This window comes from Caretta caretta, chromosome 9 (genome assembly GCF_965140235.1).
Source record: "Caretta caretta isolate rCarCar2 chromosome 9, rCarCar1.hap1, whole genome shotgun sequence".
Taxonomy (NCBI): Eukaryota; Metazoa; Chordata; order Testudines; family Cheloniidae; genus Caretta; species Caretta caretta.
Genome location: NC_134214.1, coordinates 64,128,267 through 64,155,066, shown reverse-complemented (window position 1 = coordinate 64,155,066; position 26,800 = coordinate 64,128,267). Strand labels below are relative to the sequence as shown.

General features: G+C 49.3%; 1 protein-coding gene across 1 annotated transcript; it reads left to right on the top strand.

Annotated features, from left to right (window-relative positions):
- The first annotated feature begins 11,922 nt into the window (after positions 1–11,922).
- CNGA2 (cyclic nucleotide gated channel subunit alpha 2) lies at positions 11,923–25,644 on the top strand. The gene is made up of 7 exons (XM_075132667.1): positions 11,923–11,972; positions 15,023–15,166; positions 17,069–17,176; positions 17,843–18,016; positions 21,258–21,365; positions 22,424–22,530; positions 23,610–25,644. Exons 1-7 carry the CDS (start codon positions 11,923–11,925, stop codon positions 25,031–25,033), a joined length of 2,115 nt encoding a protein of 704 aa, XP_074988768.1. The 3' UTR covers positions 25,034–25,644.
- Positions 25,645–26,800: the final 1,156 nt, after the last annotated feature.

Genomic DNA, 26,800 nt, shown 5'->3' with positions numbered 1-26,800 from the left:
CTGATTCCTGTCAGGCTGCGGAACAGGGCTGACATCAGAATGCAAACATCCTCTGGTCAGTGCAAGCAAAGGCATTCCAGGTGAGGAGCAGCCCCCTTCTCCTTGGGGCATCCTTTCCATCAGAGACAGGAAACCAGACTGGATAAGCGACTGTTGGGTCTGTTAAGGTAAGTCCTGTTCTGCTGCTCTTGCTGACCTTTTTCTATAATGATTTGCCAGGGAACCATGGGCATCTGGTAAGCTTCCACTGGCCAGGATAAGCTCCTGAGTCCTTGAATGGAGGCAGCTTTTCTGAGGCAAAAAGAGGCTGTCCCTGGTTTTCGGGAAGTTGGCAGCACAATTCCCACAGTGGCCTCAGGTGAGTCACTTAACCCCTGTGCCTCAGTTTCCCAGTCTGTAATGATGCTTCCCTGGGGAGGCTGGTAAGGGGAAATTTGAAGCGGGTTGTGTGACAGAGGTGCTCAGGGCAGTTGCTTGGCCACGACTCACAGGAATGGAAACAAACAGGCCCCTGGAGTTCCCATGGAGTTCTGCTAGGTGTCTGTGGGCTTGGTCTGGGGTCTGCATCTCCTTGTCTCTCTCCTTCACCGTGCTGGCATAAAGGGGAGGAGCATCAGATTTCTCCTTTGTGGTCCCAAGGGCATCTTCGCTGTTAATATGCGAGACTCCTGCGCCACAGGGTACTAAAAACCAGGGCAATCTAAGAGCAAGGGGTGGCAAAAATGGGGGCTTAACTGCTAGCATGTTTCTGTTGCAGCGCTGTGTTCCTTCACTCATGAAATGAGTTGGGTGGAGGGGCAGGTCTCAGCGGCTCAAGCTCTTCTCCGGTGCCAGGTAAATTTAGATGTTAAGCATGGTTAGCTGGTGCTCGCCCCATTCAAACCCCTAAGCCCAGCTCTGCTTTGTGGGATAGTGGGATTGGCACTGAGGCAATTGTTGATGGAACTGCCAGCCGGGGCCAGCTTGAGGCAGGCGTGATGGGCAAAGGCATAAATTTAGCACTCTTGCCATCTAGCACTTGAGACATGCAGAAACCATTAATGAGGCCCCCAAAATCATAAGATTTGAGAATAATTATAGTACACTTTGGATTCTTTTCATTTGCCTTTTGGGTTTTCAGCCTTTAGGATTCACATTTTCAACGTTTGCTCTGCAACCATAAGGGCTAGAAACTTTTTTGTTTTCAGTGTAGGCTGAGACTTTTCATGTAATCACACAACACCAGAGCCTAGGACTTTTAGAGAAACACCAAATATTATGAGACTTCTGTAGGAGGTGGTAACCAACTGATCTAGCCAAGTAATTAGCCACTACACCTTACAGCTGTTTTAACATAATTGGGGATCGGATACAATACCCCTTTTGTATAAACCTCAGGGCTGTAGATGCTCTGAGTTGCAAATGGAGTATTCCCTCCCGCCCCCACTGTCTCTCATTACAATGGCCTTTGAAAAGCTTTAATACCCCCTGAAAAGATGGCCTCATGAAAAATGTCTCCCATGTAATTCTGCCCTCCTGATGATCTCCACACCGACCCTGTTCGCTTCCCTGGTAATCTTGTGTTTCAGATTTTACGTCCTGCTCTCTGACTGCTGGGTAGGTGCTGGTCCAAAGTGGTGATGGAGGCATATGCTATTAAAATATTGGCCTTTTCCTGCTGTTTTCAGGCCGAGTGACAGCCGTGGCATGGCATGGACACAATGGAAATAAAAATATTAGTGTTATGGCTGATTGCGGTATCCCGTGCCATATAGATTAAAGCCAGGAGGAGGCGCTGTGCGGACTTGGGTTCTAGTCCTGACTCTCCCAGTTTATTCTGTAGCCCTCATCATCCCAGTCTCTGAATGCCAGTGGCTCAGTGTGACAAGGTGAGGGAGGTCATATTTCATTGGACCAACTTCTGTTGGGGAGAGAGACAAGCTTTTGAGCTTACACAGAGCTCTTCTTCAGGTCTCGGAACTAGTGGGTGAGTCACTTAACATCCTTGTGAGGCACAGAGCAGCTGGGCGCGTTAATTCATGAAGGTTTGTGAAGTGCTTGGAGATCCTCAGACCAGAATTGCTAGGGAGGTGTGACGGATGGCTATTCTGTCCCACCACACTATTTCTTGAATGCTTTGTGAAATGCCTGCCTCCCATAATGGGAGGGCAAGGGAAAGGAAGAAATGGATACCCCTGTATTCTTTCCAGGCAGGTGGGGACTCAGCCAGACCCAAATGGAGGGCGAGTGGGAATTTGTTGGGAAGCAGAGCAGTCCCAGCCCAGTGGTATCAGAAGGAGGGGGGGGAAGAGCTTTTATCACTCCTCCCCTTTCATTCCCCAGACACAAAGCCATCTGTGATTAACGCCTGTGAAGTACACCTGGTGCTTTGGGGCCATGTAGGGGATGCGCACGCTATAGCAGTGGGGAGAGAGAGACCAGCTCGGAGACTCTTTCACTACTGTTGAGGGCACCGGCTGCCCCATCCCCTTTCATCTGAAAGTTTACTTCATTTCTTGGCTATAAGCTACAGCCTTGCCCCATGGTCTACTAGCCGAGCTCCTGAGCCCAGACGAAAGGCAGCACCTTGGAACAGGGACAGAGCTGTTTCTTTTCAAATCAGTATTGGAGTTAAAATCCTAAATTAGTTCAGTCCTAGAAGCTGCTCAAAATTATTGGGGTGATGAGTCCCCAGTCAACTCCTGGTTGCCCCTGGAGATAACAGAAGTTTGTGTGTGGTTTGCTGAATCCACCTTCTGCACTGAGACGGGAACTTGGAGACGAGCGACTGGTTCAGATGGCACTGCACCGGAGAGGCTGAGCCAACTGGAGCAAATTGCTTGTGATAGCAAAAGCTGCTCTGAGGCTGAGTTTTGTCACTAGACGCTGCGCCGGACGTCTGATTAGTAAGTAAAAGGGCTTGTTCAGCTCTGGCCTGGGAGTGTCCCATATGTGATTGTTTCCCCATCTCAGTGTGCATGTGTATATTTCATACAGACATGCATGTGTCTAGTGGCTACAGGACTGACCTGTGTGTGTTCCTGGGGTTGGGAAGGAATTTCCCCCCGGGTCAGATCAGCAGAGACCCTGGGGGGGTTTCGTCTTCCTTTGCAGCATGAGACATGGGTCGTTTGCTGGTTTAAACTAGTGTAAATGGTGGATTCTCTGTAACTTGAATCCTGTAACCCAGCATGAATTCTCTGGAACTTGAGTTCTCTCTAACCCAGCATGAATTCTTCTTTAAATCCCAGTTTGAGGACTTCAGTAACTCAGCCAGAGGTTAGGGGTCCATTACAGGAGTGGGTGAGGTTCTGTGGCCTGCAATGTGCAGGAGGTCAGACTAGATCATGATGATCCCTTCTGACCTTAAAGTCTATGAATCTACTCGTCATGCATAGCTAGATGCGTACATATACCAGATGTATTGTACTCTGTATGACTATGATGGGGGTGTGTGGTGTGTGCGTATATCATTGCCCCTCTGTTGTATGTTGGTATATCTGTGTTCTTTGTAGACAAAGAACTTCAGTTTATAATACATTGCATGCATGCATGCATTCATGCGCTCATCTCCTCTGCTTGCTGCATAAGTGTCATTATTTGTGTTTCCTGTATATAATCTATATGCGTATTATTTAGTGATCGTGCATATGTGAATGAGAAATTTGTGTGTATAATTGTGTCCATGCAGCCTGCCTTTAATGTAGGAACATGTGGTGTTAAGGGAATACATCCCTGTTAGTGCATGTGTACCTGGTGGCTATTGTCTGTGGATCTTTGTGTATTTCAGTGTGCATGCCTGTGTCTCCACAGAGTGTCTTTTTAAGCTGCTGCATTGTTTGTGATGTATCCACTCTGTACTTGTCTGTTGTTAGCATCTCTGCCTGCTATATACATTACCTGCAATGGAGTGGGGTACCCAGGAGTTTGCCCACTGTGGGTACAGTTTAAAGCTAGGCTGAGCATCCCTGGGACCTGGGCAGGAAGAAACTACAGACTTCCTTTTAGGTGCCCTGAGTTTGGTTTCTGCCCTGTGACTGCATTAGGGATCTGTGGTCTGTTGAGCAGCTGTGAGAATTTCAGTTGCTCAGACCCTCTGGTAAGAACAGCTTTGACATCCCCTCCCTAAGCAGGGTTTGATCTGCCATCCTGAGCTGAAGTGGTCTGGTCACCAGGGTAGTGACAGGTGACCCATCCAGCTGCCAAGAGCCCTGAAGATTCTGAGGGCTGGAACTGCCCGTTCCTCCTACCGATGCGGTCAAGGGCCCATCTCTGCTGAGACGTGTTCTGGACTTAACCTCTGTCCCCTTCATGGATTCTGAGTTCAACCCCTCAGGTCTCAGGACTTTGGGCCTTCTTCTCCTGGCCTGGAATCCCATGAATCTCCCACACTCAGACCGGGCCCCGGGCTACAGCACTCTGCCTATTGACTGTGCTTATCCAGCAGGTCCGACTGGGCTCAGCCCCTGCATTTCTGCCCTGCAGGGGTCTCTGATCTCTGATGACTTGACTAACCAGAGGGTCTGCAAACCAGACCAAAGTATTGTTTAATCTGAACAGTAGGAATAAAACATTTAGAGAAAAGGATTTTAAAACAATGTAGTCTACATACATGCATCTCTATCTTACCTAGAGCCCTACCATCCTGTGAGAGAGTCACTGCTATTCTGTGAGAGTTCCTTTGTCTTTTCAGTTCCCAGGCATTTAGGCCCTGCGGTCCAAAATCAGTTTGGTGGGCTCCTTGGCAGGTTGAGCCAGTCTCTTCATGGCCAAGGACTCTGCCATTGTCCTGTAACAACCACAAGTGTGTGCTGAGAGGTGTTTTGTCTTGAGCCTTTGTTCTGTCGTCCTGCTTGTTTCCCAACAACACTGGTGTTTGAACCCGATATAGCCCTCCAGTAAACATCCCAATAACCAGGTTAACATACAGTGTTCATTAATTATTACCGAGCCACCTCACTTCTGCCACAAAGAGTTTGACTGGGTTCTTTATAAAATATCTTGTCCTGTGGGAGTTTCACTCCCTGCAGCTATCCCCTACATAACTGGTCTGGGGGAGCAGTGGCTGATGCAGCAATTCTCTCATCTCATCAGTGGGTGAGCTCCCTCCCTGCTCTGACTCGAACCCCCCATGACTAGGACTTCTACAGCCATCTTCCTAAAGCTGGGGTGAGCCTCGGTGTCTGCAAATCTGGGACTGAGAGCACAAGCTTTGGCGAGGCCCAGAACAGTAAGGTGCTGTACGTTCTGCTCTCAGATCTGATTCCTAATCTGCAGCACAGCCCTCCCCCCCCACACACACACTCTGCTGAAGCAACAAGAGTGATGTAGTGGTGGGAGTCTGCTATAGACCACTGGACCAGGGGGATGAGGTGGATGAGGCTTTCTTCTGGCAACTCGCAGAAGCTACTAGATCACACGCCCTGGTTCTCATGGGTGACTTTAATCTTCCTGATATCTGCTGGGAGAGCACTACAGCGGTGCATAGACAATCCAGGAAGTTTTTGGAAAATGTAGGGGACAATTTCCTGGTGCAAGTGCTGGAGGAACCAACTAGGGGGGGAGCTTTTCTTGACCTGCTGCTCACAAACCGGGAAGAATTAGTAGGGGAAGCAAAAGTGGATGGGAATCTGTGAGGCAGTGACCATGAGTTGGTTGAGTTCAGGATCCTGACACAGGGAAGAAAGGAGAGCAGCAGAATACGGACCCTGGACTTCAGGAAAGCAGACTTCGACTCCCTCAGGGAACTGATGGGTAGGATCCCCTGGGGGACTAACATGAAGGGGAAAGGAGTCCAGGAGAGCTGGCTGTATTTCAAGGAATCCCTATTGAGGTTACAGGGACAAACCATCCCGATGTGTCGAAAGAATAGTAAATATGGCAGGCGACCAGCTTGGCTTAACAGTGAAATCCTTGCGGATCTTAAACATAAAAAAGAAGCTTACAAGAAGTGGAAGATTGGACAAATGACCAGGGAAGAGTATAAAAATATTGCTCGGGCATGTAGGAGTGAAATCAGGAGTGCCAAATAGCACCTGGAGCTGCAGCTTGCAAGAGATGTTAAGAGTAACAAGAAGGGTTTCTTCAGGTATGTTGGCAACAAGAAGAAAGCCAAGGAAAGTGTGGGCCCCTTACTGAATGAGGGAGGCAACCGAGTGACAGAGGATGTGGAAAAAGCTAATGTACTCAATGCTTTTTTTGCCTCTGTCTTCACGAACAAGGTCAGCTCCCAGACTGCTGCGCTGGGCATCACAGCATGGGGAGTAGGTGGCCAGCCCTCTGTGGAGAAAGAGGTGGTTAGGGACTATTTAGTAAAGCTGGACGTGCACAAGTCCATGGGGCCGGACACGTTGCACCTGAGAGTGCTAAAGGAATTGGCGGCTGTGATTGCAGAGCCATTGGCCATTATCTTTGAAAACTCGTGGCAAACGGGGGAAGTCCCAGATGACTGGAAAAAGGCTAATGTAGTGCCAATCTTTAAAAAAGGGAAGAAGGAGGATCCTGGGAACTACAGGCCAGTCAGCCTCACCTCAGTCCCTGGAAAAATCATGGAGCAGGTCCTCAAGGAATCAATCCTGAAGCACTTACATGAGAGAAAAGTGATCAGGAACAGTCAGCATGGATTCACCAAGGGAAGGTCATGCCTGACTAATCTAATCGCCTTTTATGATGAGATTACTGGTTCTGTGGATGAAGGGAAAGCAGTGAATGTATTGTTTCTTGACTTTAGCAAAGCTTTTGACACGGTCTCCCACAGTATTCTTGTCAGCAAGTTAAAGAAGTATGGGCTGGATGAATGCACTATAAGGTGGGTAGAAAGTTGGCTAGATTGTCGGGCTCAACGGGTAGTGATCAATGGCTCCATGTCTAGTTGGCAGCCGGTATCAAGTGGAGTGCCCCAAGGGTTGGTCCTGGGGCCGGTTTTGTTCAATATCTTCATAAATGATCTGGAGGATGGTGTGGATTGCACTCTCAGCAAATTTGCGGATGATACTAAACTAGGAGGAGTGGTAGATACACTGGAGGGCAGGGATAGGATACAGAGGGACCTACACAAATTGGAGGATTGTGAAATCTGATGAGGTTCCAAAAGAAATCTGATGAGGTTCAACAAGGATAAGTGCAGGATCCTGCACTTAGGACGGAAGAACCCAATGCACCACTACAGACTAGGGACCGAATGGCTAGGCAGCAGTTCTGCAGAAAAGGACCTAGGGGTGACAGTGGACGAGAAGCTGGATATGAGTCAACAGTGTGCCCTTGTTGCCAAGAAGGCCAATGGCATTTTGGGATGTATAAATAGGGGCATAGCCAGCAGATCGAGGGACGTGATCGTTCCCCTCTATTCGACATTGGTGAGGCCTCATCTGGAGTACTGTGTCCAGTTTTGGGCCCTGCACTACAAGAAGGATGTGGATAAATTGGAGAGAGTCCGGCGAAGGGCAACAAAAATGATTAGGGGTCTGGAACACATGACTTATGAGGAGAGGCTGAGCGAACTGGGATTGTTTAGTCTGCAGAAGAGAAGAATGAGGGGGGATTTGATAGCTGTTTTCAACTACCTGAGAGGTGGTTCCAAAGAGGATGGTTCTAGACTATTCTCAGTGGTAGAAGAGGACAGAACAAGGAGTAATGGTCTCAAGTTGCAGTGGGGGCGGTTTAGGTTGGATATTAGGAAACACTTTTTCACTAGGAGGGTGGTGAAACACTGGAATGCGTTACCTAGGGAGGTGGTAGAATCTCCTTCCTTAGAAGTTTTTAAGGTCAGGCTTGACAAAGCCCTGGCTGGGATGATTTAATTGGGGATTGGTCCTGCTTTGAGCAGGGGGTTGGACTAGATGACCTCTTGAGGTCCCTTCCAACCCTGATATTCTATGATTCTAAGCCCCTCAGTCCTGACCTGCCGCAGTCCCAGCCCTGCACCCCTTCACACCTCTTACTGCAGCTCGGTCCCCTGACCTGCACCATCCCCCATTACTCTGGTGACGGGAGACTTAGCAACTAACCTTTATTCATATCAGACTCTGACAGTCCTGTGATGTCGGCTTCATAACATTGGTGCTCTTTGTGGCCAGCTGGGTGTAATTTACTTGGCTGGAGTGTAGGTGGCTTCAGAAGTAAGGAAGGCCAGAGAAACACTAGACCTGTTCCTCCCTCCTTTCTTCCCCACACCTAATTGTTCAGGCAGCGTTATACACCCAGCATGAATTCTTCTTCCCTGAACTGTGCATGAGTCCTTCCTCATTGCTCCCATTCCTGCCTTTAGCAGACTGTCCTATATACCAGCTTTATTCTGTGCCAAGAAATTCCCATGAAATCCCTTTAAACTCCCACCTGCCTGGTCTGACTTAGCATTACAGCTCCTCTCTGCTCTGTCCAGTACGGACTGTGTGAAGTCTTACAAAGCCACCCACTCTCTCCCCCACTTCCCACCCTAATCTCCTTTGCTCCAGCTCTTGCAGGTGTGGTTTCACTAACCTCTCTGATCCGGTCAGACCTTGGGGTCTCCGTGGGTCTCTGTTGTAGAAAGCCTCCACTATGGTGCATGCAGTATTCCAGATGTGCCCTCAATGAACGGTTGTTGGTCATCGAGGATGGTGAGCCCTGAGGGGAAATAATTGCCCTAGGATGCTAGATAATACGTAGTCCTGCCATGACTGCAGGGATCTGGCCTGGATGACTTTTTGAGGTCCCTTCCAGTCCTATGATTCTATGATTAATGACTTAATGTCATGACAGGCAATAGGTTGATCTTTCTGCTGGATGAGATGTTTGTTGCTCTCCAGTGTCTTCTGGAGGAGATGTGCCAGGCCTGTGTGTGTGTGTCTGTGTGTGTGTGTGTGTGTATACACGTATATCTAGAGGCTCTCTGTGTTGCTGGAGCGGCTCCTTTATCTCGCCCGGGGCCTGTGTTTGGAGATGAAGGTGGTGTGAGTTTCCAGTGACGTGTGTTTGCAGTTGCCTGAGGCCTCAGTGTTTGGCTGTTCACAGCTCTGGGGCGTTAGAGGTGCCACTGCTGCAACTAGGCAAGACAGCTGGGCAAGGAGAGGAATCTGCTGTGGCCAAATGTTGTTCTACCCGTGAGCTCATGCACTGCTGGCTGGGTGCCCATGGATCACTGCTGGTCTGCTTTGATTTTACTCTCCCCTTGCTATTTCCTCAACCCATTCATCGTTGCTCCCTCTGCATCCTCCCATTCTTCTCTCCGGGGGACTTCCACTGTAGGCCCCGTGCCTGGCACCCTCTTCCTGAGTCAGTCGTCTGAGCCTCGGCCCTTGCTGAGATGCTGCTCTTGCCAAAGGCCTTTGTGATGCTAACAGGGGTGTCTTCACCCTACAGTATCTTCAGTCACGTCTGCTGTGGCTCCATTTAGGCACAAGTTGAAGCCTGCTGGGCAAGTGGCACAATTTGGGCAGTGGCAGCACTTGTCCCCGAGGAGCAAGGAGGCAGCCAAATGCAACTTGCCATCTCCCCTGTTCGACCAGCCCTAGTGACCCCTGTACTTCGTGCTGCGATGGCTCTGTACAGCATACCTTGCAATGAGCACTGTCAAGTGATGAAAAAAATGAATTGCGCAATTAATCATACTGTTAAACAATAGAATACCATTTATTTTAAATATTTTTGGATGTTTACTACATTTTCAAATATATTAATTTCAGTTACAACATAGAATACAAAGTGCACAGTGAGCACTTTATATTATTATTTTGATTAAAATATTTGCACTGTAAAAAACAAAATCTATTTTTCAATTCACCTCATACAAGTACTGTCGTGCAATCTCTTTATCATGAAAGTTGAACTTACAGATGTAGAATTACATACAAAAAACCCTGTTTTATTTTTGAATGCAATGTAAAACTTTAGAGCCTACAAGTCCACTCAGTCCTACTTCTTGGTCAGCCAATCACTCAGACAAACAAGGTTGGTTACAATTTGCAGGAGATAATGCTGCCTGCTTCTTGTTTACAATGTCACCTGAAAGTGATAACAGGCGTTCACATGGCACTGTTGTAGCTGGCATCGCAAGATATTTATGTGCCAGATGCGCTAAAGATTCCTGTGTCACTTCATGCTTCAACCACCATTCCAGAGGACATGCTTCCATGCTGATGATGGTTTCTGCTTGATAATGATCCAAAGCAGTGTGGACTGATGCATGTTCATCTTCGTCATCTGAGTCAGATGCCAACAGCTGAAGGCTGATTTTCTTTTTTGGTGGTTCGGGTTCTGTAGTTTCCGCATCAGAGTGTTGCTCTTTTAAAACTTCTAAAAGCTTGCTTCACACCCCGTTCCTCTTAGATTTTTGGATGGCACTTCAGATTCTTAAACCTTGGGTTGAGTGCTGTAGCTATTTTTAGAAATCTCACATCGGTACCTTCTTTGCATTTTGTCAAAACTATTGTGAAAGTGGTCTTAAAACGAACATGTGCTGGGTCATATTCTGAGACTGCTATAACATGAAATATATGGTAGAATGTGGATAAAACAGAACAGGTGACATACAGTACAGTCACAAATTTAATTGACACATTCTTTTTTTAATGAGCATCATCTGCATGGAAGCATGTCCTCTGGAATGGTAGCTGAAGCACGTAAGGGCATATGAATGTTTAGCATATCTGGCATGTAAATACTTTGCAACACCGGCTACAGAAGTGCCATGCAAACACCTGTTCTCACTTTTAGGTGACATTGTAAATAAGAAGCAGGCAGAAGTATCTCCCATCAATGTAAACAAACTTGTTTGTCTTAGTTATTGGCTGAACAAGAAGTAGTACTGAGTGGACTTGTAGGCTCTAAAGTTTTACACTGTTTTGTTTTTGAGTGCTGTTATGTAACCAAAAAAAATCTGCATTTGTAAATTACACTTTCACGATAAAGAGATTGCACTTCAGTACTTGTATGAGGTGAATTGGAAAAATACTATTTCTTTTGTTTATCATTTTTATAGTGCACATATTTGTAATCAAAATAATAATATAAAGTGAGCACTGTGCACTTTGTATTCTGTGCTGTAATTGAAATTAATATTGAAAATGTAGAAAAACATCCAAAATATTTAATAAATTTCAAGTGGTATTCTATTGTTATAAGTACGATTAATTGTGTTTAATTTTTTTAATCACAATTAATTTTTTTGAGTTAATCGTGTGAGTTAACTGAGATTAATGGACAGCCCTAATTGCAACAGATACCCGCGTGCCCAGTTGAGCTGCAGAATGGTCTGTGGATTCTGTAGCACATAGCAGGTGACTGAGTCCAGGACCCTGTTTTGAGAAGTACAGGGATGAATTCACAATCCTCCAGAAATAAACCCCTCCCCATTTTGTGCTCACAGGAGAGAGGAGCTCTCCATTATGATGAGATTCTTCTCCTTCTTTGAGGGCTGGCTGGGGGGACTCCCTGCTACGCCCTTGTGGGGAGGGGTCCTGACTCAGTCAGGATGCCTTTTGTGGAGTGGGGTGAGGAGTTTCCTCCTTCTCAGGACTGACTCACTCTGCTGACTTACTGCTCCAGGCCTGCTGCCTTGGAAGGGAAGAGCCTGAGCACCAAAGCTGGGTCTCTATTGGCAGAAGAGAGCATGGATCCTAGAGCTCCTGGGTCAGTGTGAAATGGGCACAGTAACATTGACTGGGAAATAATGCTGGGAGACACTGGCACTGGGAGCAGGAGGTTAGCACTTGCAAACCAGTTTGCACCCCACTCCCCCTCAACGTTACTTTCTCTGTTCCGTGGCCTCTGCAATGAGAGTTTTTTGTGTTCTCGGTTCCATTCCTAAGGGACAAGTGTTCACACCGAAGCAACCAGAATTGGCACTAGCTGGCCCCTTCAGAGGCAGTCTCAGCAGAGAGTGGGGCCTGGAAACCAACCTCCCTTCTTCTCCTCTGCTGAGGTGACCGCCCCAGTCAGGACTCAGGTGTGTTGGGGAGGGGCGTGATGCACGAAGACTTCAACCGTGTGCTGCAGGACCTGGAAAAGATGAAACGGCAGAGCCAGCTCAGATGCTACTTCTAAGCATCTGCTTAAATTGGAGCAGCTGCCCCATTCTGAGCTGGGCTAGTTCAACTGAGCTGTATCTCCCGAGTCTGGGGGACGATGTCATAACTTGCTGGGTACCAAAGGAGATCAAAGCTGCCTGGCATGGTCACAACCCTTAGCTCCTGCATCTCCTGCCTCCATGCTACCTGAGATAGGGCAGGGTCCACCTGGGGCTGTTCCTCAGTTCATTTGAGAACATGCAGAGTTTTTATTCTGGGGGATCTGAGATTCTGTGCCAGTCAGAGGTTTATTTAAGGACCGGTAAACAACACAGTGAGTTCTGTCCAGCTACACAATCCTTGAGCCATCATTGATTCAAAGGGTATTATAATGTAAGGGAGGGGGGGCTTGGACCCACTTGAATATGAGTTCTCTGGAATGGTTCATTCACCCTGTGCATCTTAAGACCCGTTTTTGCTTCTGTATCATGGGCAGATAGTTCCACTCTGCACAGTTTGTCAGGTGTAACAACGCTTAGCCCTGGGTGCATTATAAAAGTGAATTGGAGATTATTCTGGGGGAGTATAAAATCTTCCCTCCTCCCCCTAGAAATAAAAGAAGCTGTTACTGTCTAATACAGAGCTGGTCTATGGGGTACTTGATGGGGAGAGCAGGGCTGAATCTCTTCCTGGTTTCCAGCTGCTAAATTATATTAAAAGAATCCTGGTGCCCTGGTTGCCACAGGGAAGTTCCGGAGTCGTGATTGGCGGGGTGGGGGTGGGTGGGTGGGGGGGAGAGGCAGTCTCTCTACTAAGATGTAGTGCACATCATGATAAACCTGGAGACCTCCTGCTCTAACAACTCCGCAGCATTGTTCATGTATCAATTATGGTTTCCCCACTGCTATCTGGAGCAGGGCAGTGACGGCTGCCCATCAGAGGCTCAGAAAGGCCCATTTTAATGACTAGCCTTAATTTCAAACGCAGCGGAGATGGGGCTCGTGGCTTGCTGGGCAAACTTCCGGGCTGTTGTGCTACCCTGCGGGTCAGGTCTCTTTTTTGTAAGCAAATAGGTACCAGGCGCTGCCAGCCCTGGCTGTACGACAGGCCTTCAGCAGCACCTCGGTGACAGGGTAGCTTTGACTTTCTTCACTGCCTGGAGTCTTCTGCTTCCATAACTATTGAGTATTCACAAGGGGGTGGGGGGTTGAAGGAGCTGCTCCTCCCTGCACGCTCCCTCGGGGGGGGCCTCGTTACCTTGCTGAGGTTGCAGCCCCTGGAGCAGCTGGCACCTGTTGTTAGAGCAGTGCTTGATGTTGATGCCGTCACCCTGGTAACGGTGCAAAGATTAGAGCTAGTGCGAGAGCATCTTTCCGCTTGCACGGCACAATGGAGGGCCATGAGGGAGGGAGGCTGGGGAAGGCAGGGAGGCATGGAAGAAGCCGAGTGGAGCAAGAGGGGATGAGGGAAGGGAGGAAGAGAGAGAGGCAGAGCTTAAGGAAGAGAAAAATAGGGAGAAATAGGGAAAGATCAGCACAGAGGAGAGAGAGAGGAGACAATTTTTCCTCTGCCTCTGTACGCATACACACTTACACCCTCGTCAGGAGAGGCATGTGCTTTTAAAAGATAGTCAGAAGACCTGCTCCCAGCCATGTCCCATGAGACAGGCTAGTAAGTGTGGTTTTTGCTGGACTACGGATGAGGAGACTGTCAAGCACAAAGATTGAATAATTTGACAGCCCCTCGGGGAGTCGAGAACCCAGGCTCTTGTTTCCAGCCCTGTGGGTTAACCCTAAACCTGCATGTGGATAATACATGGCAAGATTTAGTCACAAAACCATGGTTTGTGATAGCCGCCTTTGATGATGAAATTAGGGTTGCAAATGGCACAAAACTGAACACCCCTGCTCCGCCCCTTCTCTGAGGCCCTGCCCCTGCTCACTCCATCCCCGCTCCCTCCATCGCTCACTCTTCCCCCCCCACCCTCACTCACTTTCACTGGGCTGGGGCAGGGAGTTGAGGGGGGGGAGGGCTCCAGCTGGGGGTGCGGGCTCTGGGGTCGGGCTGGGAATGAGTGGTTTGGGGTGCAGGAGAGGGCTCCAGGCTGGGGCAGGGGGTTGGGATGCAGGGGGTATGCGCTCTGGGCTGGGGGTGTGGGCTCTGGGTGGGGCCAGAAATGAGGGATTCAGGTTGTGGGAGAGGGCTCCAGGCCGGGGGTTAGGGTGCAGGGAGTGGGTAAGGGCTCCGGCTGGGGATGCGGGCTATGAGGTGGGGCCAGGGATGAGGGGTTTGGGGTGCAGGAGGGGGCTCAGGGCTGGGGCAAGAGGTTGGAATGTTGAGGTGTGTGGGATGCAGGATGCATGTAGGGAGTTTGGATGCATGAGGGGACTCTGGGATGGGGCAGAGGGTTTGGAGTTTGGGGGCACTTACCACGGCTCCCAGGAAGCGACCGACAGGTCCCTGCAGCCCCTAGGTGTGTGGGTGGTCAGGGAGGCTCCGCACGCAGCCCTTGTGCCTGCAGGTGCCACCCCTGCAGCTCCCACTGGTCGTGGTTCCTGGCCAATGGGAGCTGCAGAGCTGGCACTGGGGCGGGGGCAGCACACGGAGCCTCCCTGGCCGGCCATGCGCTTAGGGGCCGCAAGGACCCAGCAGCTGCTTCCAGGAGCCGCGCGGAGCTAGGGTAGGCAGGGAACCTGTCTTAGCCCTGGGCCCCCACTGCACCGCCAACCGGACTTCTAATGGCCTGCCAGTGTCCCTTTTTGACAGGGCATTCCAGTCGAAAACCGGACACCTGGCAACCCTAGATGAAATGCATGGTGGGTAATTTTCATCTTCCTCCAGTAGAGGCCACTGCTGGAGGCAGAATGGGGAACGCCCTTTTAGTATGATCTGGGTCAGCAAATCCTTTGTTCTTGGATGCATCCTCTTCCAACAGCAGAAGCCTTCACAAGTGCTGCGTACAGGGGGTGGGGGACAGCCCTGCATGGGGTGTGACACATGTGTGCCATACATTTTTCAGATCTTAGTTATTTTCTGCTCTTTCCTGCTTCCTGGGGCAGGGTTCATGCCGGCAGCTTTCTCACATGGAGGATGAAGGGACAGAGTAATGGTCTGAAGAATTCGCCTGCCAGCTGCCCCCCACAGTTGTCCATCACAACTAGTACTGAAGATGATCCGGAGCGGCCCGAGCTCACTCCCAGCAGGTCAGGCTGCTCTTCAGTTTGGAACAGGAACAGTTTGCTAGAGAAGGGGAGCCTATTAGTAGGGGTGAAAGGACAGGTGGGCCTCAGAGTCCTTCAGGGGAGGGGGTACTTGGCCTCTCAGGCAAGGCATAATAGAGGGATCTGGACAGCACAACCCAGCTCCAGGGGAACTTAAACTGAAAGCAACCAGAGTGGTATAGGGAACCTCTAGTCGATATGGGGAAAGTGTGTGTGTGAAGGCGTCTCCTGGACATCCAGTTTTGAAGGGGGAGCAGAGCTATTCTGCTGGCTCAGCCTGGCAGGCAGACCAGATGGTGTCTTCTTAATGCTGCTCCAGAAGATAAAGGCCGAGTTGCTTTCTCTCAGGCCAGAGAGAGGTGAGTCCTGCAGGAAGAATCCAGGTAGGAGCCTGAGGGATGCTTAGATTTGGAGTTGCAGCCCTGGCTGAGGCATTGGGCAGATTCCAGGAAGGCTGTGTGTGGGTCTGGCAATGCCCACAGAATGTGCCCTTTGTTAGAAAAGGGTGCAGACACCACCTACTTAAAATGTATTGGAGCTTTGGGGAATCCCAACCTCTCCTACTGTAGTCAATAACACTGAAGGTGCTATCTGTCTTAGATGCTTATATGCCACCATTGAAATAGTAAAAAATTAGACAGTTTCAATACCTCTGCGCACTGATGCCCAAGGACAGTTAGGTGAGAGAAGAAAGTAAGGCCCAGTTACAGAGTGGGAATACCTGTTACTTTGCTCCACAGGGAATGTTCAGCTCCAAACTACTACTGAGAAAGCCCAAGCTTTAGATGCACAAGGCTGATAGTTTTATATGGACGTGAGCACCAGGCACTGACTAAGAAGGAAGAAAGATGCTAACTACCTTTTGAAAATGAAGTGTTGAGATGAATTTTGGGGCTAGTAAGGGAGACTGATATATGCAGAAGATCCAATAGGGAACTGCGGGAGGTCTATGGACCAAGAATAGTAAATGTAGTGAAGAAGCCCCAATGACTTCAGTGGGCAGGGCACGTGGCTAGGATGCTGGAAGGCAGGCCGGCTGAGGGTGTCCTGGAAGGCTGTCTTTGAGGTGTGCAGCCTGGTGGCTGACCTAGTGGAAGATGGAGAGAGGTGGGGGCAAACTGTGAGAGCAGCCAAGGACTTCTGTGCTCTGTAGAGCCAGGGAGGAAGAGTAACAATAATACGCTAGTATCTGAGCACTTCATAATCATTAATGTATTTACCCTCGCAGACGTATGTGAGGCAGGGCAGTGCGGTTATCCCTATTGTACAGATGGGAACTGAGGCACAGAAGGCTAAGTGACTTACCCAAGATCACACATGCTGTCTCTGGAGAAGCAAGGACTTGAACTCCTGTCTTCTGAATCACACGCTAGCATGCTAATTATTGGACCATCTTCCCTCTCAGAATCAGGGCTTTAGCAGTGAACACATACCACAGGGGATGGTGAAATCAGTGCATATCCAAAGGGAAATCCAGACCTCACTGTGCAAGTAGCCTGGTCACTTTACTCCAGCTCCTCCTGGACACGCACCCTATTCTCCACAGAAAGCCAAGTGGGCTCACATGCTTGGAGGGGTACACCGAGGAGATGATATTACCATGAACAACCTCTCCAGGCTGAGTGGAGGAAACCGAGGATTGAAATAAGGAGGATCCCTCCTTGCTTTGTTCTAGCACAGGTGGGTGAGGGGGAAGTCCAGGTCTGAATGAACATGGGGACCCTAGGCAGTCACACAGGTCAAGGAGAAGAGGACTGGGAAGCGGGAGGGCAAAATCTTGATGTCATGTCTCTTCTCTTCTTCCCTCAGGGTCTAGTTCATCTAATGTAACTGGTGGTGGACACTGAGCAAGCAGTCACCCCAATCTCTTTTTCTCTTCTGCAGAGCCCTGTCTGCAGGTGATGACTCATCAGAGCTTCAGGGGGTGGCTGCCTTGGACAATGCGGATCAGCCAGACCACTCTACCATCCAAGGGAGAGGAGCTCTGTCAAGGTACTTGTGCTTGTAGGATGTAGCCAGGCGTGGGATGAAGGGATGAGCACTGAGTACTGTTCAACCACCACTGCCTTTGCTGGGGATGTGTGGGGCTCCAAATGACCAGCGTGTTCGGGCCCAGCTGCTCTGTGCTTACAAAGTGAAGTATTAACCTGTCACCTCTGGCAAATCCTTTTCCAGCCACACTGGGCAAAGTGGGCTCTTTTACAACTGTGGCCTTTTCATTCACCCCCTGAAGAGGTGACATTTTCCTGGCTTAGGGCCTACTCCTGTGCTGAGCTGAGCTCCCTCCTGTCTCGCTACATTCAGTGGGAGCCTGGGACATTCGGCACCACACCGGATCCCTTTTGTTTTACAGGGGCTGAAGATCTTGAGTTCAGACTCGCTGGTTTCTGCACAGGTTCACCTGGCATGCAATAAGCGTGTCCAGCTGTGTGGAGGGCTAGAATGCCGAGACAGTGAGCACAGGGGGCTGGAGGGTGCTCCTGCTGTATTCCAGGGTTTAGAATGGGCATTTGGCTTAGGTGTGCACAGTCTACCAGCACCCATGCAGCTGCATTTGGGACCACACAGCGGTGCCTCTGAACAATGTCCCAGCAGGGAATGTGTGATTTTCTGTCACTGCACAGACTCCTGACTCTGGCTTCTTCTCTCCCTGGCCAGGATAGTCCGGCTGGTCGTGGTGCTTAGAGACTGGGCTAACAAAAGCTTGCGGGAGGAGGAGCAAAGGCCAGACTCATTTCTCGAGCGGTTCCACGGGCCGGAGCTCCAGACAGTGACTGAAGGAGATGGCAACGTCCAAGGGGACCAGGAAAAGGACGGCAGCAAACGCAAAAAGTAGAGTTTCTTCTCTAAAACGTCTTGGCAGAAAGGGAAATGTTTCTTGTCTGTGGTAGACCTCCTCCCCCCACCCTCTGGGCTCCTCTCTCCCACGGTGAAGGGGGCTAAGTGATTTGATTGTGTGCCCTGATATAAGCAGGATGGTCACATGAACTAGAGGTGACTGGGGTCACCATGCTGTGCTATGTCAGAGGACCAGACCCAGCTCAGTTAACTCTGTTTCTGAACAGTTTGGTATCAGTGTGTTTACTGTCTGAAGCTGGTGCTGGGTCCTGGTAGGGGCAGTGTACACAAATTGTCCCCGATCCATTGCCCAGACATGGGCACCTGCATCTGTAGTTGGTGCGTACCCTTTACTCGCTGTCTAGGCTCACATGCCATCCCTGATTCTGTTCTAGGCCCTGACGCTAATCACTTATATCTGCCACGGTGCTCATAGCTGGCACATCCATAGTGCCTTTGATCACAGGGTCTCAAAACACTTTATAAAGGTCTGTGTGTCGTAGGGTCCCCATTTTATAGAAGGGCGAAGCTAAGGCTTATAGCACTGGTTTGCTGTCTTTTCTATATGGTGGCTCCCTTTTCTATACCAGGATCCCCCTCCGATCTAGCCATGACCCCTTATCCATGTCGCAGTATGGGAAGGCAGTGTGGCTGTTCGTGATTCCCTGGTTGAGAGCCCCTGGTTTTGAGTGTTTAAGCTCAAATCGGAAGTCTGAAGCAGAGTTAGAAATGGACTCTAGTCTCCCAGCTCCCCAACCCATATTGCAGCTATTAGGCCAAGCTACCTCTCACCAGCAGTAGCTCCTTCCAGGAGGAAGTCCCGGGGGATTTTGACAAAGTGAGTGAGTCACCCGGCTGATGCTGTATTTGCAAGCCTCCTTTCATCATCTGCAGGAAAGGAAGGGGAGTGTGTTCCTTGCCCAAGCCTTCTGCCAGAACATACATTGTGAGGGTGCCACAGGTACTCCTGGTTTTTTTTGTGGATACAGACTAACGCTGCTGCTACTCTGAAAAAAGTTCTCTAAAAGGCTCTTTCAAATCCAGTCCTTTCATCTGCTCTACACACACTCACATAGTGAAAAACAGTAACCTGGCTTTCCTTCCTCTCTCTAATTAAAGGGCAAAGCTCATTGACTAGTTTGGACCCCTCCATTATAAATGGTAATTAGAACACTGAGAAATGATTGTTTTCTGCAGGAGAAAAATATCAGAGGCTTGTATCTGAGACTTTAATAGCCACAGAAGAAAATGTTCTGCCCCTGCGAGGTTAAGAGTATCTTGTTAATTATCAGAGGCAAATAGGCTCAGAACTCGAATACAGAGAGATGGAATTGGTGTATATTCTGAGGGGTACAATGAGGGTCTTTAGCAGGAATAAGCTCTGGACACGGGGCTGCAACCTTGCTGAGGTTTGGCTTGCAGGCAAAATCTGTCTGCATCTGCTCATTGTGGTGCAACGAAATGTCACCGTAATGTTATGTGACTGGATGGCAAAGATGGTGGTGGTTAAATGTTTGTCAGCTTGAGGTTATGTGGGGCCATTGCTCCATTTGAGGGTGTGTAAATTTGGGATGGTCTCACAAATTTCAGGATGGGTTCCCTGGCCCCCTGGTGCACACAGGTATGACTAAGGGTGGGGGTTTCCACTGCCATCGTTCTCTAGGGAAAAATATCTCACTGAGCAGAGATGGAGGACGGAGACCAAGCCAATACCTGTCGTGACACGGTCATTAATGCGATGTTGGGACGCAGCATTTTGGCACCCTAATGCAATTTTTTCCCCTTGGGGCTGACTGATCCGTGATGACCATCAGGGGTTTCTAGAGCAAAATGGCGTCCTCCATACATCGTGACCCTGCAGGCGCCATATGCGATGTGCGGAGCAAAATTGTGTCCTCCACACTGAGGGGCGCTGGAACAATTTTGTGTAATGGGGGTGCTGAGAGCCATTGAACCAACTGTAAATCCTGTGTATGATGGAAACCACTTGGCAGCACTCCTAGTTCCAGCACCTATATCCACACCAGGGATCAGCGCAACCCCATCTGCTGATGGCACAGCCTCATTTGGGATCATGACCCAAGTTTGGGAGCTGGTGGCCTAGATGCTGCCTCTGAGATCAGCTATGTGATGTGCAGACACAGTAGAAGGCAGTCCGTTTCTCTGAAAACATGTGACCCATTTTTAGAGTCACGTTGAGCAACCACTGTTGTTGTGGCCCTACCAAAACCGTGTGAGAACCTGCTCTCCAGGCTTTGCCAAATGCGTCGTTCCCAAAGCCCGGTGCGTTCCTGCTGATGACGCCTGTGCTGTGCAAAACCAGGGGCATAAACGAAAGGCCAGAAGATGCTGGTTTTGAAGATGGCAGAAGCAGCACTGGAGGGTGAGGGAACTGGCAATTGCCAAATGGAAAAGGGTGAAATTTGTTGGCAAATGAGTCATTTTCTATCTCGGGGAGGGATTTTTGTAAACTCAAAGGCTCTGGGGAGTTTTGTTGTCTTGGCACAGAGTGAAAGAGAGACAAGCCTATCCGTTCAGAAGCAGAGTTTCTGTCCCCTCTCTCCTCCAGTGAAATCTAGCAATTGCAGCACACGCATCTGGTGCATCTGCTCCGTCCCTAGATAAGCAGGATCAGACGCTTGGGAACAGTTCAAAGGCTGGACCCAGTGACTCAGTGAGCAGACTGCAGGCAGCATAGAGCAGAGCTGAAATGGCAATTCTATAGTACTAGCTGCCACAGCAATCCCTTTCCTTCCTTAGTTTGCGCCTTGTATGCCCCTAAACTGCATCGACATACATTTCACTCTGCCCGAATCAATACTAGAGTTATAAACTATCTCTGAGCTGTATCTATTATACTGACACATACTGTCCCAGGATTCTATATGAGAGAGCATGTTGTCTAGTGATGGCAACAGCAGCTTGGAGATCCAAGACCTTGGGTCTATTGCTGATTCTGCCACTGATGAGCTGGGTGACCTTGGGCAAGTCACTTAGCTGCTCTGTGCCTCAGTTTCCCCATCTGTAAATTGAATGAGCTCATTTTTTACCTACTGCAAAGGGGTGTTGGGTGGGGGATGGTTAACTGATAAACCTTGGCAGGTGCTTAGTGCTCTTTAGATGGAAGGGGCTCAGTGCTCTATATGATAATTAAACCAAGCTGTAATTGATGCTGCTTGTACCGTTAACCACATGCAGTCTCTGACGCTCTAGTTGCCTTGGTTTCTATTTTCAGGAAGAAATGGGAGCTGTTTGTGGTGGATCCTGCTGGAGACTGGTATTACCGCTGGCTGCTTGTCATTGCAGTGCCCGTCCTTTATAACTGGTGCTTGCTTGTGGCAAGGTGAGTAGGGAGCATTCCAGGGTGACTCTGTTCTGTAACCCTTCCACCACCTTAGATGCCATCTCTAAGACCAGCATCAGCCAGCTGAAAACTGGTTTATGTCTTGCATTGTTTGTTTCTGAGGCTGCTTGTCACAGGGTAGCTGGCCCCTTCAAAGGGAGGGAGGGCTCGGCCCACCTGTGATATAGCTGATTTGCCTCCCTAGGCAGAGAGGATGAATTAGATCATGTGAGAGGTGGTTATGTGTCTAAATTTGGAGGTGTGGGGGGTGGGAAGCAGTGGCCAGTAGACAGCTGGGGTGCAGTGACTGAAGAGTGAAGTTGAAGGAAGAGTGTCTCCTGCAGTGATCCCTCTGGGAGGGAGTTGCAGCTAGGTAGAAAGCCCTGGTTAGAAGTTTTGCTTTCCTTTTGGGGAGAAGGCAAAGAAAGAAAGAAGCCCAAGCCTTGCAACTTGTCCAGCGTCTCTGAGAGCAGTGAGAGACGGTACCTCAGAGAGGTGGGGCTGTCCCTGGCATAAGGCCAAGGTAAAAGACTTTTGTGGTTTATTTTTGAACTTTATGCGAATAAGTCAGACCCCAAAAAGGCTGCTGTTGGACTTGTGAATATCTTGGGAATATCTGAGGAGTCCAAGGAGGGAAACTGAGGCAGACCCACCCTGGCCATGAGGGGGCACACAGGACGTGCCTGACCTTGTTGCATCAATGGCAAAAAATCCCCATTTTTCTGTTGTCATGGCTCTGGAAAGGCAGAGCCATTTCCATCTAGGCTAGCTGCATGTGCTGGGCTAGTCACAACCGAGCGTGGGGTGGCAGAGCGGCATTATGCTGTTGTGTGTGGGAGGAAGTTTCAGTAGCATCCCTGCTTAGCTTAGTGGAGGGCAGACGTGATGGACTTAATTTCTGAGGAGTGAGGGGATGGCAGGAACTTGTCAGCTATCAGCCCTGGTGCCCACTGGGACACCACAGCCTGTAGGAACCCAGTATCGACCTTTGTTCAGTATAGGTGATGGGGTTGAGTTGGTTTTGGTATCTTGATAACTACCAGGTGCTTCTCCTGCAGGGCCTGTTTCAGTGACCTCCAGAGGGACTACTGGATCCATTGGCTGGTGCTAGACTATGTCTCGGACTGTATCTACATCGCCGATATTGTCATTCGACTGCGCACAGGTGAGCGAAGAGGCTGCCTAGCCTGGGAAGGGTTTGTTTTAATGTTATCACCTGAGATCTGATATAAGCTTTGAGGGGCTGGCCTGATCTGGGGCTGCTTTCAGAAGAGTGGCTTAATCCAGTGGTTCTCAACCAGGGATACATGTACCCTTGGGGGTACTCAGAGGTCTTCCAGGAGGTACATCAACTCATCTAGATATTTGCCTAGTTTTACAACAGGCTACCTACAAAGCACTAGTGAAGTCAGTGCAAACTAAAATTTCATATAGACAATGACTTGTTTATACTGCTCTATGCACTGAAATGTAAGTACAATATTTATATTCCAATTGATGTATTTTATAATTCTATGGTAAAAATAAGACCGTAAGCAATTGTTCAGTACTAGTGTGCTGTGACACTCTTGTATTTTGATGTCTGTCTGATTTTTGTAAGCAAGTAGTTTTTAAGTGAGATGAAGTTGGGGGTACACAAGACAAATCAGACTCCTGAAAGGGGTACAGTAGTCTGGAAAGGTTGAGAGCCACTGGCTTAATCCATACCTTGGTGTTAGCAGGCAGGAAACGGCCTGTGGAGAAAGTCTGTTTTACAGAGCTTTTAATGAGATTCTAAGTTTCAAAATGAAAAATTCATCATCCACAGCTTTTAACTTCACCTATGAATTACCCACATGACCATTAGTATTTGGGCACAGCTTTAGGTCTATGTCTCTGGTTTGGTATCTGTTAAGTTAAAGAGTAATCTAAATGGAAAAACAGTAGAATTTAATGTTCCCAGAACGTAGCTGGCTGCTTTACAATTTCTGTCTGTCACTGAAGAGCTCTGATCTAATTCACTACATGCAGTGAATGTGTGTCCTCCTATCTCTGTGTCATCAGAGTAAATCCCTAAGTAATACCTTTATGTGACTTTTTCCAGATGAAGTGCTTGAGGGCTGGCAAAGGCTTGTAGACCGAGCAGATCAGGCGGAATTAGAAATACTTTAATTACTATATGTGTATGTTGGTTGAATGCAACCCCAAAGCCAGGAGAACGAACATATCTGAGCCAGGATAATTCTTCCCCTTGTTCTCTGGTAGGTTTTTTGGAACAGGGTCTGCTGGTCAGGGACCCGAAGAAGCTACGGGATAACTACATCACCACCTTACAATTCAAACTGGACGTCCTCTCCATCCTGCCAACAGACCTGGCCTACCTTGCAGTGGGATTACATCAGCCTGAACTACGCTTCAACCGGCTGCTGCACTTCTCCCGCATGTTTGAGTTCTTTGACCGGACTGAGACCAGAACCAGCTACCCAAATATCTTCAGGATCAGCAACCTGGTTCTCTACATCCTGATCATCATCCATTGGAACGCCTGTATTTACTATGCCATCTCCAAGGCCATTGGGTTTGGGACGGACACCTGGGTGTACCCCAATATCACCGACCCTGAGTATGGCTATCTTGCCAGAGAATATGTCTACTGCCTCTACTGGTCCACTCTGACCCTGACCACCATTGGGGAGACCCCGCCCCCTGAGCGCGACGAGGAGTACCTCTTCGTCATTGTCGACTTCCTCATCGGTGTCCTCATCTTTGCCACCATTGTGGGGAATGTGGGCTCCATGATCTCCAACATGAATGCTACCAGGGCAGAGTTCCAGGCCAAGATAGATGCCATCAAGCACTACATGCAGTTCCGCAAGGTCAGCAGGCACATGGAGACCAAAGTTATCAAGTGGTTCGACTACCTGTGGACCAACAAGAAGGCTGTGGATGAGCGTGAGGTCCTCAAGAACCTCCCTGACAAGCTGAGGGCGGAGATTGCCATCAACGTCCACCTGGAGACTTTGAAGAAGGTGAGGATCTTCCAGGACTGTGAGGCTGGTCTGCTGGTGGAGCTAGTGCTGAAACTTCGACCACAGGTTTTCAGTCCAGGAGATTACATTTGCCGGAAGGGGGACATCGGCAAGGAGATGTACATCATCAAGGAAGGGAAGCTGGCGGTGGTGGCAGACGATGGTGTGACCCAGTACGCTTTACTCACCGCGGGAAGCTGCTTTGGCGAGATCAGCATTCTCAACATCAAAGGGAGCAAAATGGGCAACCGGCGCACGGCCAACATCCGAAGCCTTGGCTACGCCGATCTCTTCTGCCTGTCGAAGGACGACTTGATGGAAGCAGTGACCGAGTACCCTGATGCCAAGCGGGTCCTGGAGGAGCGTGGCCGGGAGATCCTGATCAAGGAAGGGCTTCTGGATGAGTCTGCGGCCGCAGAGAGCACGGAAGGGAAGGACACAGAGCAGAAGCTGGAGAGGCTGGAGTCCCACCTGGACACGCTGCACACCCGTTTTTCCCGGCTCCTGACTGAGTACAATGCTGCCCAGCTGAAGCTCAAACAGCGCATCACTGTCTTGGAGTCCAGGGTAAAGCAGTACAACCAGGACGAATTCTTCTCGGACAGTTCAGACAGCCCCCTGGAGGAAGAAGAAGAAGCTAAATCCAAAGGGCAGGAGTGAGGGCCACAGATGTCAGCTCTGGCTGTGTCCTGCATGGTGCTGAGATGGTATTTCCAGGAATGCATTGCTCCCAACGCCTTGTACGAGACTTATCTCGAACCCCTAGAGGTGCTGCTGCCGGCTTTGGATGGCTGGGAACTGAGTAGAGAGGAGACAGGTGACTCCAGTAGCTCTCACTCAGGTGTATCTCTCTCCTTGCTGCCTTTATCCAAGACCTCAGAGATCAGTAAAAGCATGAGACTGACCTCTGCTGCCGCTAACATTTCCTTCAAGCTCCTGCAGGGAGCCTGCTGTCCTCTTTCTGGCCTTAGAGATCAGGACTCCAGTAACTCAGCGCCTTGTACATGGGAGTCAGTGAGGACTCCTGGGCCCCGGCATGGCCTAGGTGGGGGTGCATAAGCATTGATGTAGTCAGAGATCTTCTCTTCTTCTTCTTCTCCCTTTTTTAATGGGGTGGTGAGGAGGATGCCCTTTTGTTATCTGATGGGAATGCTGGTCCTTCTAAACCGCACGAGAGAAACTGAACCATAAACCAGATGCTCATTAATGTAATTTTGGTATCTGCTTTTGTAACACACTCACTATGTTATGTAAATACTTCTTTTCCAGTGTCTGAGTCCATATGTTCAAGAGACTAAAACCTGATGGGAAGAAATCCAGCCCAAGCCCTATCTGTCTGCAAATGGAATGTCTTCTGGTTCCGCGTAACCCTGTAGGTCAGACTCACTATAACCCTGAACAGGAGCTGTTGGCAGAAGATGGTGGGGATAGGAAAAACCTATTCCCTACCTTACCAGGCTATGTTTTCCTGTATGAACATTTTACTCAATAGGCAGAAACACTCTTGTTGTGTGTATTTAGTACTTGGTTCATGAGGTTGAAGAGCAATTTTCCTGGAGGCGTTTTCCTAGGTCATGCTGTCCTGGAGAATGGCGTTTTGCTAGGCATTCTGTTCCCAAACTGCTGGGTACAGCGGCCGCTTTAATTTTACTTGAGCTCCAGAAGCCTAGGGTGACATTAGCAGTGTGCTTGGGGCTGACAGCACCTGTTCCTTTATGTGCAAAAATGTCTCTCTCTGCTCTCTAATCATGACTGGATGTGCCAGGGTCACTTGTTCTAAAGACACAAAGCTGTGGCAAGACTCAACTACCTGCCTTTTGTTTACAGTGGGTAACTCATAGGGTGTTAGCAGAGCCATGTATTTTTCTACATGATATTCCCCTTTGCCAAGCAGCAATAGGTGTCAGGGCTTTGCAGATCCATTTGGAGGAGGAATGGGTGACCCAGAGTCAGGGGATGAAATGTTGGCCCCCTTGAGGTCTACGGCAAAACACCTGTTGACTTCACTGGGGCTCAGATTTCACCCCTCGTGTATTCTTGGTGTAACTATTTATTTACTAGCTGTTTCCTTGGTCACAACTGCAGCCAGGCAACTCCCTCTTGCAGCAACCTCACCTCTGCTCTGCCCACGAGAAGCAGCTGTGTAGGGCCCCTGCTTCTCTTGGAATCTTGCTGCTGAAAACGCCATTCCCTGTTCTGCCTCAGCACCTGAGCTTCAGCTGGGAAATCCCCCAACCCAAGCTCCTCATCTGGGACCACACGGCCTTCAACGGTGAGCCTGGGCATCAACCCTGCTTAGCGCAAGCTGTTTTGTGATACAAAGGAACCTCTGCCCACCAGCGAGTGCTTTAGCCTACACCCTCCCTGTAATGACCTGTGGGTGGGATAAGTTTCATTCCGACTGCTTATATACCAATGGCTCTTACC

Excerpts from the sequence above, each read along its gene's own strand:
- CNGA2 (XM_075132667.1), top strand. The coding sequence starts at position 11,923 with ATGCACGAAGACTTCAACCGTGTGCTGCAGGACCTGGAAAAGATGAAA. Across the intron at positions 15,167-17,068 it reads CCCGAGCTCACTCCCAGCAG|AGCCCTGTCTGCAGGTGATG; the intron begins GTCAGGCTGCTC and ends TCTCTTCTGCAG. Across the intron at positions 22,531-23,609 it reads TGTCATTCGACTGCGCACAG|GTTTTTTGGAACAGGGTCTG; the intron begins GTGAGCGAAGAG and ends GTTCTCTGGTAG.